This window comes from Lingula anatina, chromosome 2, assembly GCF_051362555.1.
Source record: "Lingula anatina isolate TDL-2025a chromosome 2, LinAna3.0, whole genome shotgun sequence".
NCBI lineage: Eukaryota > Metazoa > Brachiopoda > Lingulata > Lingulida > Lingulidae > Lingula > Lingula anatina.
Window position 1 is genome coordinate 43,036,050 of NC_141768.1, and position 12,807 is coordinate 43,048,856.

Genomic DNA, 12,807 nt, shown 5'->3' on the forward strand with positions numbered 1-12,807 from the left:
GCAATTAATAACATAAAATGTTGCGAGCATTTTTTAACTATAATTCAGTCAAATGCTAAATTTCACTTTAGTGCATAATATTGCCTGTGGAACATAGAGGCAGTGACTTGATAGCCGCTATTCAAACTTTCCATTCTCCCATCGTCATCTGCATCGTCCTCTTTTAAAACCGTCTATAGATTCTGCAAAACACCCAAGGAGACCTTATCATGTTTACAGAATTGTGTTTTGTGAGAGAATCAGCTGAGCTTGCATTAGAAAATTGTTTCGTTGGGGATAACATCATTGTTGACATAGATGGCTGTCACAGTGACTTAACAATTCGAATAAATATGTTTTTACAATAAGCAGTGGTCATGAAATTACCTGACGTCTCTCGTTAATGCCTTTTCCTTTCTGCCTTCGATACATCTCTAAATCCATGACCTCGCGTCAATGCCCTGAGAGCATGCCGTAGTATCTCCATGTCTTCGGGTCTTGAGTTTTTATGACTGTAAGACGAAAATATTCCCGGTAAAAGTGGCTCTGATTTCATTCTCATACGTCAATACGGACAAATGAATTGTGCTCTGAAATCGTTGAGACGACGTCATAATAACCATAAACTTTTAATTCTGTAGCCTAACCGTAGCAAGTAGTTGTAGCATGTTTATTGTAGCTAACTGACATTTACCCGATGCTACAATATTGTCATTTTAATCAAGGGTGAGAATAAATACTTGCTAGAAAAAATGATGTTCCATTTCTTCTTCTGCCATATTGCTAGTATCGGTGTCTACTTTACCCTTATAATGCTCCTTAATGTGGCTGGGAATACGTAAAGTAAACTGGATTTTATCAATATAATTTATTACTATGAATTCACATAAGAAAAACGTATTTAGATAGGAAAAATTATAATAAAAACAGATCCTAGAAAGAAAAATAGCATCATAGTGAAGCCAGCTGTCATCATAATATAACGGAACATAGAGTTGTGATTATTATCATTTTCGGCAATTAAAAATATAATCTTAGCGAATCTACACGCAGAATATTCACTTTCTCCGTGAAAAGAGTTGAATGCATGTCATTACCTATGTTTGAATTCATTATTAATAATTTTTTTTCTGCGAATTTTTGTATTTGAACGAATGGTGAAAAAAGCAATGGACAGAAACTACCCCTTCCCCCACTTAACACGTCATGCATATTGTATTAAACAGCTGTTTGTGGCTGACGCTTAAGGCTATTCAAGTGAACACGTTGCTTCATTTTAGCCTGCAGAAATCGTGTGCGTCTTTCTTTTGATGGCACAACATCAAAGCTTTATTTTTTACGCGGTAATATCGACGTTGGAGTTGTCTGAACCGAAGTATAATACGTTAGTTACTTAATCACCCTCTTATGTTGTACAATTCAACTTATAGTTGCAAGAACAAATAATTATTATCATTATTTAAATGATCATTACCAGGGGCGGATCCAGAGATTTTTCTGACAGTCTCCCAAATTATCTTTGTTACCATCCTCCATTTTTGACCGTCTTCCGACAGAAAAAAATAGATACCTATCAATGTAAACTTGGAAAATCTGACCGTCTTCCAGAAGACCCAGAAGACGGCCTAAATCCGCCCCTGATTACTATCATTAGTATTTTGATCAGGAAAGACCTGACAGATACCAATTATGTCAAAACAAGCTACGGAATAAACTATCCAATAATATTGTGTCAAATAATGACTTTTCAAAGATTCTTTGACGTTTAGTAACCCATTTAATACATCTGAAATAAATTTAATATAACTCCTAAATCAGCATCTTAATGTAAAGGGAAAATTGTGTTAAATCACATACTCAATAACACGAATATATTCTGGGTCGCATTTGTTGCGTGTTTATGGTCTACATTTGGCCCATGGCCCTGGTGACTGTTACACAGGACCAGAAGCATGGCGAAAACTGCCGCGGTCACAGCTAAACTTTTGCTGATCATATCTGTAAGCCTACAGAGTACTAGAAAAAAAAGAATAAAACGGGGTTGTAGATTTAATTTTATGGTGATAAATGGTATTCAACTTTAATACAGTACTATATTGTTTAGGAATTCAAGGTTCATTGGTTCTACTTGTGACATTTTACAAGTAAATGAAAGATCACCAGGCCTACCCAACTACCAGACTCGGCACCTAAGGATCCTGAATTAACCGGTATATCGGACCACGCTACCCGTTTTCAAGGTGTGTGTCAGATCGCATTTCGGAGTATCATGCCCCAGAACAATTTTTGTAGCACGACTGCGGGCTCATCCACGCTCGGCTGAACAACCTTAAACTGTACTCTTACTTTAGAGTACTCTATTTTATTGTCTCTATGGGATATATGGGGACTCTACGACAGTCGGTTTGAATGTTTTAACCACTTTTGATAGAGCTTTTTTGCATTGTATTAGATTAATGTGGCAGTCTAAGGTTCATCTAGGTGGCTTTCAAAATTATGCACCCGGTTTTAAAATCATATAGCGATTTTACGACAATCGTTTACTATCCAATCAAGGTGACAGCCGAGCATGTCAGGGCTCATCCTGTCGGTGTTCTGGCTGATACTCCGAAATGCGATCTGACACACACCTTGAAAACGGGTAGTGTGGTCCGATATACCGGTTAATTCAGGATCCTTAGGTGCCGAGTCTGGTAGTTGGGTAGGCCTGATCACGGACGCTTGTGCTTTTTATATCAGGATCCAGTCGGATATTGGAATATGTTCAAACTCCGTTACACATAAATATAAATTTCTAAATAAGTAAGCCATTTGTCTTGTAGCTTTTTACATGCTATATGTTTCTTATCCGTCCGCATATGGTCATTCTTTATTATATTGAATGTGCAGTAAGCTATCAAAGAATATTGTTACGTACCTTTCGACTATACAATGCACACCTGTGCGTTGATCTGTTAGAACTGTGTATTACAACTTAACAGTACACAGGGCGTGAAAACTTAATCCAGTCATAAAAAGCAGAGTCTAATCAAGGTAGACCGATCTGCTGGTTAGGTGACGTGTCATCAAAGAGGTCTTTCTTGACAATTTTGGTGCAAAAAATATCAAAACAAAGCATAATACTAATAACAAGTTTTCTGACGTAAAAGACTATTTCCACGAATGACCGAACAGCGTTCTAATGAATTCATATCTCAAAAATACTGTTTTAACAATCGTTTCTAAGCCATTTCTTTTCCAAGCACAGCATTTTCTAGACTTAACTTATAAATGCATTGTTGTCAAACGAGGATGGTCATTTTTTTCTTAAAACAATTCCCCCATTTTATTAAATACTCTTGTTAAAATTGAAATGTAGGCTGGCGAATTTCACTCGTAACTGTTTACATAGCGCAGTTTTCTCACCCGTTTTGGATAGGGTATGCCTTGGTGATTTTTTGCTATATAAAGGTCAAACGCACATTGGACGTTTCTCACTGACAAATTGCTGAATTAAAGGAGACGTATCACAATTTGATTTTTTTCTATTCTCATCCATGTTTATTCATTAGAAATAAATGCTCAATACAATGATCAATGATCTTCAACTTTAATCTGGTGGTGGTGGTCTACGTCGAGCGGATACATATTCAGGATAAGTTAAATATCCATCGTTATCTACATCGTCTGCTTCTAAAACTTGATCTATAGATTCTGCAGAACAAATAAAAAACAATATCATTATTCTTGAAATAAGGTGCAAGAAACAGTCAGCAGATCTTGTAAGTAAACGTTTGTTTTGTATATTGTCGATTTAGATGGTTTTTGGAGTGCTATCTTTAAATTTGAATTCCGCGTGTTTAAACATTAGGCCTAAAGATTGGACGTAATATTACCTGCAGTCTCTTGGATCTTTTTTTCCACTTCTTTCTTTGTCATTTGCTTAAATTGAAATGACATCAGCTCCAAAAGAGATGCAAGAATTTCCAGACCGTCAAGTTTCAAGTTCTTATCGGTATCGTGTTGACTATAAGAAAATAATACTTCTGGCTAATGTTAACGTGACTTTGAGTGTTTTTCAACTCGTTAAAACAGACACAGATCGATCGTATTCTAAGGTAATATGAACGATGGTATGATAATCTGACAAGCTACGGTCTTGAATGGCAAATTAAGTTGTTGTTACTGTTTTTACTGTTTTGATCTGTATATATGTTTTATTTTTATTTTTGATAGTCTTAACACAATCCTTTATATTTTTTACTTATTCAATGGATGTTTAATTAAGAACGTGTACTTATACTAACCTCATTAGGGCCATGGGGAAGACAAACTGTATATTGAAATGTTTTTAATCTCAACAAACAAACGTGTATATACACTCAAGAGACTTCCCTGACCACATGATGCTGAAAGACTCTTTATCAAGGATGAAAATAGATACTCACTAGAAAAAATGAAATTCCATTTCTTCCTCTGTCATGTTGTTGGTGTCAATGTCCACCACGCCCTCGTAGTGTTCCTTTATGTGTCTGGAAACAAAGGAAATTTCACGAAATTTATTTGAAATTTCATCGTTTTTCAAAGAAAAAAGACAGAGTTTGTTTTAAATGGTCAAAATGAATCAAAATAGACATCATAAAGGGAGATATAACCAAGATGAAACCAACTGTTCATATGAAATTACGGAAAACAGCGCTGTCTCCAGAACATTTTTGAAAATGGTTTATTTATATTTTTATTGTTAATTAACTCTCTGGGTGTGGATTCTATGTGTCATTATGCCTTTATGCCTGAAAATAGTTCAGGGATATATCTACTGTTCATATTTTTCAATTTATTGATTTATTATTTACTTATTGCAAATTATTAATTTTCTATAGACGTAATTACCTACCTACTTATACATACATGTATTTTCATGTACATAAGCATTTATTAATTTTTCTATTCATTTATACATTTTTGGTTTATTTATTTATTCATGTACTTGAATAAATAATTTTAAAGACGACAATAAACATCAACTGGCGCCCTGATGATAGCCCAATATAGTATACTACAATGAGCTTTTGTATTTGAAATAAATTAGAAAAAATTTCCATCATTTACGTAGCACGCCACCAGTAGATGTGCGCATTATTTTTTTATGCTACGATATCGCTGTTTTACTAGGCATTGGGGATGTGTCACAGTCATCTGAGAATAATTTCACCAGAACTCTCCTGGTCCATTTGAATAACACCAAAACTAGCTTTGGTCCCGATATCAAAAGCTGCAATAATAGTTTATCCAGGAATGATTATTTTCCGAGTAACCTTATTGTTCTCGCTACAAACCCACGCAATATAACTCATAGTGAAACAGTGTAAGCATAAGGTGGAAAATTAACATGGAAATCACGTACTCTACATCACGCCTATATTCGGGATCTCTCCATTCTTCAGCATTTGTTGCGTGTTTATGGTCTACATTTGGTCCATGGCCCTCATGGCTGTTACACAGGGCCAGAAACAAGGTGAAAACTGCCGCGGTCACAGCTAATTTTTTAACTTTCATCGTGGGCACCGAGAAATCCTGGAGAAAAAAATCGTGGGTAGTAGTTTTTATTGCTGAAACTTTACTTTAATATAATGTTGTTTTAAGTTACGGAACCATCTTGGCTATCTCTGTTAAGTTACATATGGATGAACTGTCACTACACGTATCAGGACTCGTTCAGGTATCGCCTGCTGTTGATTTTCGCTCAAGTGAAATCCATTTGCTCGTTTAATACGATAATAGCGTTACTTGATTTTTGTTATTGCTTTACTTCAGAAATTCCAAATCAGTACAAAAAAAACTCAATCTCCAAAATGAAAAATATTGTAGTAGATCAGGAGTATAGTTACCTACCTCTAAACACCATATACAGCACCTGTGTACTGATCTGTTGGTTCCACATGTAACACGTGTAACTAATACACATATTATAAAATGGGACTTACAGATCTGCATCCATGTCAAATAAAAAGCAGCGCCTATTCAGGATAATCTGATCTGCTGGCTAGGCGGAGTGTCATCAAAGAGAACGTTCGAGGAATAATGGCACGAATATATATGAAAACAAAACAAACGAAGAATTGTGATTTTTTTACTGTCGAACATCATTTAATCGCTGTATTTTCACTTTTCTTAGAAACGCTTTTCTTTTATTTTAACCAAGGAATTATAACTCTTTGTTTTAACGGAAGTCTTTAGTTCTGTTCTAAAACTTCTATTCGGTTAAAACTTAAAGGGTTGTGTTTTGGCTCTCATACTGATATGCGTTGAGTCTATTTTAAAGTATAAGGTGATTTAAGTCAAACGAATCCAGCTTTCTTTTTTGTCTGGTTCAAGCTCATGCTCGATGCTACAGTTGGGTAAATATAACGGTGAGTGCGTTAACAAAACGACGAGCTCACTTGACACAATGGCAAGCTTCGCATTGAGGGTGTCGTGGACTTGCATTACAATGATCCAGCTGGCGCAAGTGGATCTCTCTTGTGTTTTACTTACACAGGAAATTAACATAAACACTAGATTTGTGGGTGAAAAGCAAAATATTTGGATCTTGTGTAAAATCTTAAAGAGACAGAAGACTTAAAGTGCATGGTCATGATTGCGTTCACAAGGTTACCAAGTTACCAGTGTTCATAAAAGCCGGCCACTTCTTGGATTTTTTTCTAGTTTCTATTTTTTTTTTTTTTTTTTTGACGGGAAAAGTTTTTTCTGTTTTATGTTTGAAGATCGACACTATATAAAGGTAAGGAAGAACTCTTTCGCTTTTTCGCCTTGAGTTTTAAAACAAGATATATGAATCTGTTTTGAGATTATTTTATTATAACATCTTTTGTATTTTAATAATTAGTATTTGTTTCTTCAACTAGCTTTACGCCGTGCTGCTAGATATTCAGCGTAAGACAGATAACCGTCGTTATCAGCATCATCGTCCGTAAATATTTTGTCCACGATATCTGAAAAAGAATCACAATAAAATGATACGTTACATTTTTGAATGATAAATCTTCCAATTATGGAAAAGAAAATGAAAAGGTGAAATCTTCCATTATCACATAATATAAAATATAAAATATAAAATACATATACAATATAAAATAGATACACAAATTGATGAAACAACGCAAATGAAAAATAATTGATCACAGAGCGCATAGATTTAACAAAATTTAATTTTTATTAAATTGATATTTAAATATATATTCAAAATGTTTTACCTGTCATCATCTTAAGATTTTCTTCTACTTCTTGTTTCTGTTTTTCTTGCTGCTCTATCGTGAGCGGAACTTCGTCTTCTTTTTTGTCACCGTGATGGTGATGCCTGTTCGGCTCTGTAATGGCCGCCAGAATCTCAAGTCCGTCAAGCATGAAATTGTCATCCGTGTCATGTTGCCTGGAAGTAGGAATATCTTTATATGTTTTAATGTTTTGGGGGCAAGTTTCTGTCCCTTCACAGTGGGCATTTACCCCAGCAATGAACTACCATCAGATTTCAAATACACACATGAAATATTGATAAAAAAGGAAGAAACAAATGTAGAAAAAATAAAGAAAGAAACCGCCTATATTACTGGTTTCCCTGATCAATCTTGTAATATTCCTTTCTTGTAGATTAACGAATTTTCGGATTAACTTGAGATTTATAGAAAAAATAAACTTTTACAATACTTTTTAATAGATAATGTAAAATTAAAACTGATAGGTCTGAATTTAATGAGAATAATTTCATCAAGAAATAAGGGAACCCGCTGCGCATGACTTCATCGCCAAAGCTTTACATGAAGACTTACTGAAAATAGTGGAATTCTAATTCTTCGGGTGACATGGCGCTTGTGTTGAACTCCACTTTACCCTCGTAATGTTCCTGGATGTGACTGGTAATAAAAGTACTTGATTATAGTCCACAATTTCACAAGATTATCGGTTACACAATACATGTATACACCATACGAACCGCAAGAATGGCCTTAAGAAAAGGCTGGTGATGCATCAAATGTCAAACGTAATTTTTCTTGAAAAATATAAGAGTATCAATTAGTACCACTTGTTAAATGTCACTTACTCAGCGTCGTGAACATAGTTAGGGTCGTGCCACTGGTCAGCCACATTCCCCGTGTCCTCGCCATGGCTCTGAGCCAGAAGCAAAACCAGTACCGTCGTAACCAGCGCGACTCTCTCCACTCTCATTTTTTTTTCTACAATGTAAATTAATCCACGTATAACACTTCTACTCCGTGTTAATACAATTATCTATTCACTTTAACTTAAAATGTGCTCTTATGACTCAAATTGCCAAATATTCGCAGTCACCCCCTAGTAAATCTAACATCTCCTCCAATTATTTACGAACTACAACAATTATGCCTCAGAGAACCTGCCGGTCTGACTGCTTGGTATTACTTAACCTGTAGCTGTTTTGTAACGATTGGTTATCAATATAGTTATTTATCGCGGAAATGGCATATACTTTATTTCTCAGCTCCCATCACATAGAACGAAACATACAGATAGATAGGCCTACTATTGACTTCTCCATATATACAACGACACGTAGACCTATACCAGGATAATTGTTTATCAGGATATGTAATCACCCGCATCATTGAAATTATTAGCTGAAATATAGGCTCTAATGTACAGGCTTTTTGTACAGATATGCATACAGGCTTATACAAGGTGAAATGTATGTCTATAATAAAGCTTTGGATATCTGATATCCTCACCTTCAATCGTAATAAAGGGGACCTGTGCTTTGCCCTTGCAGCTTGAACAGTTAACTCAGCACGCTATCGGAAATTGGGTCACATATCCAATATTAATCCATCGATTATCAGCTGGTTAAACCATGGCTCCATTTATCTTCTGTGTTAACAAACACCTGCCGGATTCCCGCACCTGTTATTGCGGTAGTTGAGATCATAAAACAACTAATACATGTGCATTGCGAAAATGGCAATTGGAGTTAATTTGGCCGAGGGTTTTACTTTTTCTCGATAATCAAAATATGTTGAATGAATAAAACACGCTTTCTGCGTCATTATAGCATTGAAAATCCTTATTTCCATCATAACCACGCCCCTTTTCTTTTTCTTATTTTTTCTGAAAGGCACAGCAGGCTTTTTACCTTTCTTGTTAAAATTGAGATTTAAAATTGATTTCAGGCACACGGGAGAAAGTATAAGTTGGAATGTACATGATATTGGTGCAGGAGAATAACTTGATAATTTGTTTCATTATGAGAAGTTAAATGCACAAACACATTAAAAGTCGCATATGATTTTTATTTTCATTTCCGGCGGAATTCTCCTTTTCGCGTAGGCAGACGATATGTTAAAGAATGAAATACTATATTTTAGAAATCAACACGCTTATTTTTTCTAGGGCGGACCAACAAATCAGTAGTTTCTAATCCGTCCTTCCACTAAAAGAATCGTGCACGAAATAACTGTCCCAGAAATTTCCTGCTCCATTTATGCTAATTCTGCCCGCCACTGAAGCGTGTATACGTGTGCTGATCTCTCTCTAAAGATTTGGATAATGTATTGATTTTTGTTTCGCAGACTCTGTACATAGTCCTGACGATGCTACTGTACAATGATCAGCATTTTTAAACGACTCATTTACTACAGTGTGGTTTCTTCATGTAGTCGCCCACTATCTGATTGCTGTGCTGGGTTTCCTGAAGCAAAACCTGAAATGACCAACAGACCCGAGTCCATCGTCTTGGAGGGTGGCGAAGACGGCAATATGTCTGACGACGAGCAAAAGGAAGAAGATGAAGCGGGAGAAACCCCCGCAGAGGAATCGACTCGAACATTTCTCTACCCAGACGAACTGTCAGATCTAACACTACATGTTGAAGGCAGACGACTCTTCGTTCACAAGGCAATACTGGCTTCCGTCTCCCCCGTATGGAAGAGAATGTTCACGTCGGAATTCAGAGAAAAACATTCCAGAGAGATCAGCCTTCCTGATAAAAAATTCAACCACATCGTGGTCCTTCTCCAGTGGATTTACCGCTCTATGATAGAAACCATAACGGGTAGGGCCTTACTATAGATGTTGACAGCTAGGCCTAATTGGCTTGACTGACTGAGAAAATTACCAGTAGCTTATTTTAACAGTAATAATATCTTTGAATAAAATATACCAATGCAAAAATCCCTTTGCAGAATGGAGTAGTTTAACCATAAGTCTACTGTTCTGTTTAATATATGTGTCGATGCTGCTTCCCCAAAACAAAACAAACAGCAATACAGAGGAGACAGTTCATTGGAACGTATTTGCAAGCGAAATTGTATACCAGAATCACTGTAAAAGGTATGAAATTATACGTGCGCTTAGATATGAGCTATTTTTTGGGCACCAAAACAACATACGCGTTATCGATTTTCATCAGGACGAAATGAATCATCGCAGTCTGTACATTGTTAAGCAGACTAGAAAACATTTTTCATTTGTCCTGTCTTGTTCTAGTACATCAGCTCATGTCATATCATGTACAATCCATAATGTAATAATGACATTTTTAACCCCAACGAAATCAATTTTGACCTTCATTGCAGACGAAAATGTATTCTACGTCCTTCCACTGGCTGAAGAATACCAAATATTAAAACTGAAGTTGGACTGCGAGCAGGTTTTGCTGTCTCACGTCCAGCCCAAGACCACCACCCCGCAGCCCATGGAGCAGGTGATGGAGTACATGTTGTTGGCCCAGGAGTACCACCTAGCAGAGCTGCTAGACAGGACCGCGGAGAGCACGGCGGGCCTCACCAATGAAGAGCTAACAAAAAGGCGGGAATACCCACGCCTATCCAGCGAAACCAAGGGGCGCATAGCCACCAGCCGCGTTATACTTCTCGAGCATAAAACTAGGGGTCAGGAAAAAGAAATCAACATAGCAAAAAGACAGTGTAGGGAGCTGGAAGAGAAATGCAAGATCACGGAACAGGAGATCGATCGGCATATTAGGGAGAAAAAGGTGATTCAGAAATACCTGCATGAGATCAAGGACGCATGGGATAACCGCGGGGAGGAGGTGCGCTGCGGGAAGGACGAGGTACACACTTATTGTAGCAGAAACTACGAGTGTAAGGACTGCAATCTCAAAGTGAAAGCGTTCGTGTCCTCAAAGACCGACCAACTTTTACACCGCAGCCTTAAAGAGCTGGGGAGGAATACCATTAAATGGCCGACAGCAGGGTCTATTCTCTGAAGATATCTTATTATCAGTGAGCACCCCCTTCCCCCAATGACATTACCCAAACCCGGAATGCATAAATACTGAAGTCGAGAGTTGGTCTTTAACTTAAATCTGATTTGAACATGCACTTGGTGTCCTGGAAAAATCTTCTTGAGATTTGATTCAAATTCCTTCTTTATCGATTGGATGAATCAAAACTTTCATTATGTGGAGCAATTTTCTTTGGTGAGCCCGTACCACTACGGAAATGGTCTGTCGGAAACCCTTTTCAATTATTATGGAACATTCTAAGGAAACGAGCCAATAACGTACACGTCCCTTTCTTTATCAAAGTATGTCCGTTAACGATTTCTTACATGGTTTAAAAAAGAAACAATGAGACGACAAAATGCGCATGATTTATTATTTCTTTAATAAAATTACGACGACTTTGAATACAAAAATCTTTCATCTTTAGCTCATGTGCTTTTATATTGATTTCTAAGAAATCGTGATGCAGTACTTACTGAGCAATGTGCTCACTTTAACGACTGGCCTTAGTAAATCAAGAGATATATTTAAGATAAATATCTTCTGACGATTTAACAACAAAACACTGACATTTGTCGTTCTATGACGAATCACCTTTATCGCCAGAATCTTGGACGAGAAATTATAATAAATTGTATTACTTACAACAATATTGCACAATTACTTTTATGTCAGCGTGTAATAAGCTTCAATGTTATGAGGAAATATAATAGTTGCAAAATAATATTAGCTTTCTCTCGTGTCTTCTTGCTCGATATATTTATATGAAATACACGTAGACTTCCTCTTATAGAAGTTCTGAGGAAAAGACAGCGTATTTGATCTTTCTATCAGACTACAAACTAGCGTTATTTTGCCTACATGGAGTCCAACTAACACTAAGCTATGGTATCTCGACTATCTTAAACAATAAAGTAATACTCATTCTAGCGGACGACGGATACACTAAGTAAACACCCAATGTCGGGGCGACGTGGATACAGTGATCTGAATTAAATGACATTTCGTAGTAGCATCACAGGGACCACGTGGTCCCGTCGTTGTGCTTTCTGGGTAAATTCTGCTGCAGCCGTTACATTACATGTAGATAAAACGTGAGCACTCCAGTGAGGTACAGATATATTAAGATATATAGTTTTTTATCATTGGGAATGCGGCTGCAGAACAAAGAACCACATTCACCGGCGCTAGAATTTTCCCAGTACGATTTCTAGTGCCTAAGGCTCATGTAAGCATGCAATTTTCACCAATGGATAGAACGATTTGATTTTGAATAAAAAAGTTATACATTTTTCAAATCGTAGACATTCAGCTGGTTATATGCACACAATGTAGCACAAGCACTACTACAACAAGAAAGGCAATGTTTTTCAACTCAGAAAGTTTAAGCATTCTTGATCTTTTTTGGCCAATATTTTCTATTGGAAAGCAAAAATTGGACTTTTTTGATAAGTCAGAAATAATGTCAATTCTTGAACATTGTCTATTTAAACTTAATATGAGGTGAAGACTAATGCACGTTTCTAACACGTCATATCTTGCTTTTGGGGAAAAAATTGCAACAACTGTATAGG

At 36.5% G+C, this 12,807-nt stretch overlaps 3 protein-coding genes and 1 long non-coding RNA gene across 5 annotated transcripts; 1 reads left to right on the top strand and 3 right to left on the bottom strand.

Moving 5' to 3' along the window:
• Positions 1-137: 137 nt before the first annotated feature.
• LOC147763722 (uncharacterized) lies at positions 138-868 on the bottom strand. Its single transcript, XR_015332939.1, has 3 exons — positions 724-868; positions 367-491; positions 138-182 (listed from the first exon to the last, which is right to left on the bottom strand). It is a non-coding gene; the product is annotated as an uncharacterized LOC147763722 (long non-coding RNA).
• Positions 869-3,518: 2,650 nt separating this feature from the next.
• On the bottom strand, positions 3,519-6,024 carry LOC106150833 (multiple coagulation factor deficiency protein 2 homolog). 2 transcript variants are annotated; one of them, XM_013523834.2, is made up of 5 exons: positions 5,946-6,024; positions 5,366-5,535; positions 4,407-4,490; positions 3,855-3,985; positions 3,519-3,672 (listed from the first exon to the last, which is right to left on the bottom strand). In XM_013523834.2, the coding sequence occupies exons 2-5, from the start codon at positions 5,515-5,517 to the stop codon at positions 3,569-3,571; spliced, it is 471 nt and encodes a 156-aa protein (XP_013379288.2). In that variant the 5' UTR covers positions 5,518-5,535; positions 5,946-6,024; the 3' UTR covers positions 3,519-3,568. The 2 variants fall into 2 exon arrangements, with proteins under 2 accessions (XP_013379288.2, XP_013379287.2); XM_013523833.2 differs by having other exon boundaries at positions 5,854-6,012.
• Positions 6,025-6,797: 773 nt separating this feature from the next.
• Positions 6,798-8,901, bottom strand: LOC106150831 (multiple coagulation factor deficiency protein 2 homolog). Its single transcript, XM_013523832.2, has 5 exons — positions 8,721-8,901; positions 8,060-8,192; positions 7,788-7,871; positions 7,215-7,390; positions 6,798-6,953 (listed from the first exon to the last, which is right to left on the bottom strand). The coding sequence occupies exons 2-5, from the start codon at positions 8,182-8,184 to the stop codon at positions 6,859-6,861; spliced, it is 480 nt and encodes a 159-aa protein (XP_013379286.2). The 5' UTR covers positions 8,185-8,192; positions 8,721-8,901; the 3' UTR covers positions 6,798-6,858.
• Positions 8,902-9,242: 341 nt separating this feature from the next.
• Positions 9,243-11,957, top strand: LOC106164089 (uncharacterized). The gene is made up of 2 exons (XM_013541883.3): positions 9,243-10,039; positions 10,563-11,957. Exons 1-2 carry the CDS (start codon positions 9,592-9,594, stop codon positions 11,213-11,215), a joined length of 1,101 nt encoding a protein of 366 aa, XP_013397337.1. The 5' UTR covers positions 9,243-9,591; the 3' UTR covers positions 11,216-11,957.
• The last annotated feature ends 850 nt before the right edge of the window (positions 11,958-12,807 follow it).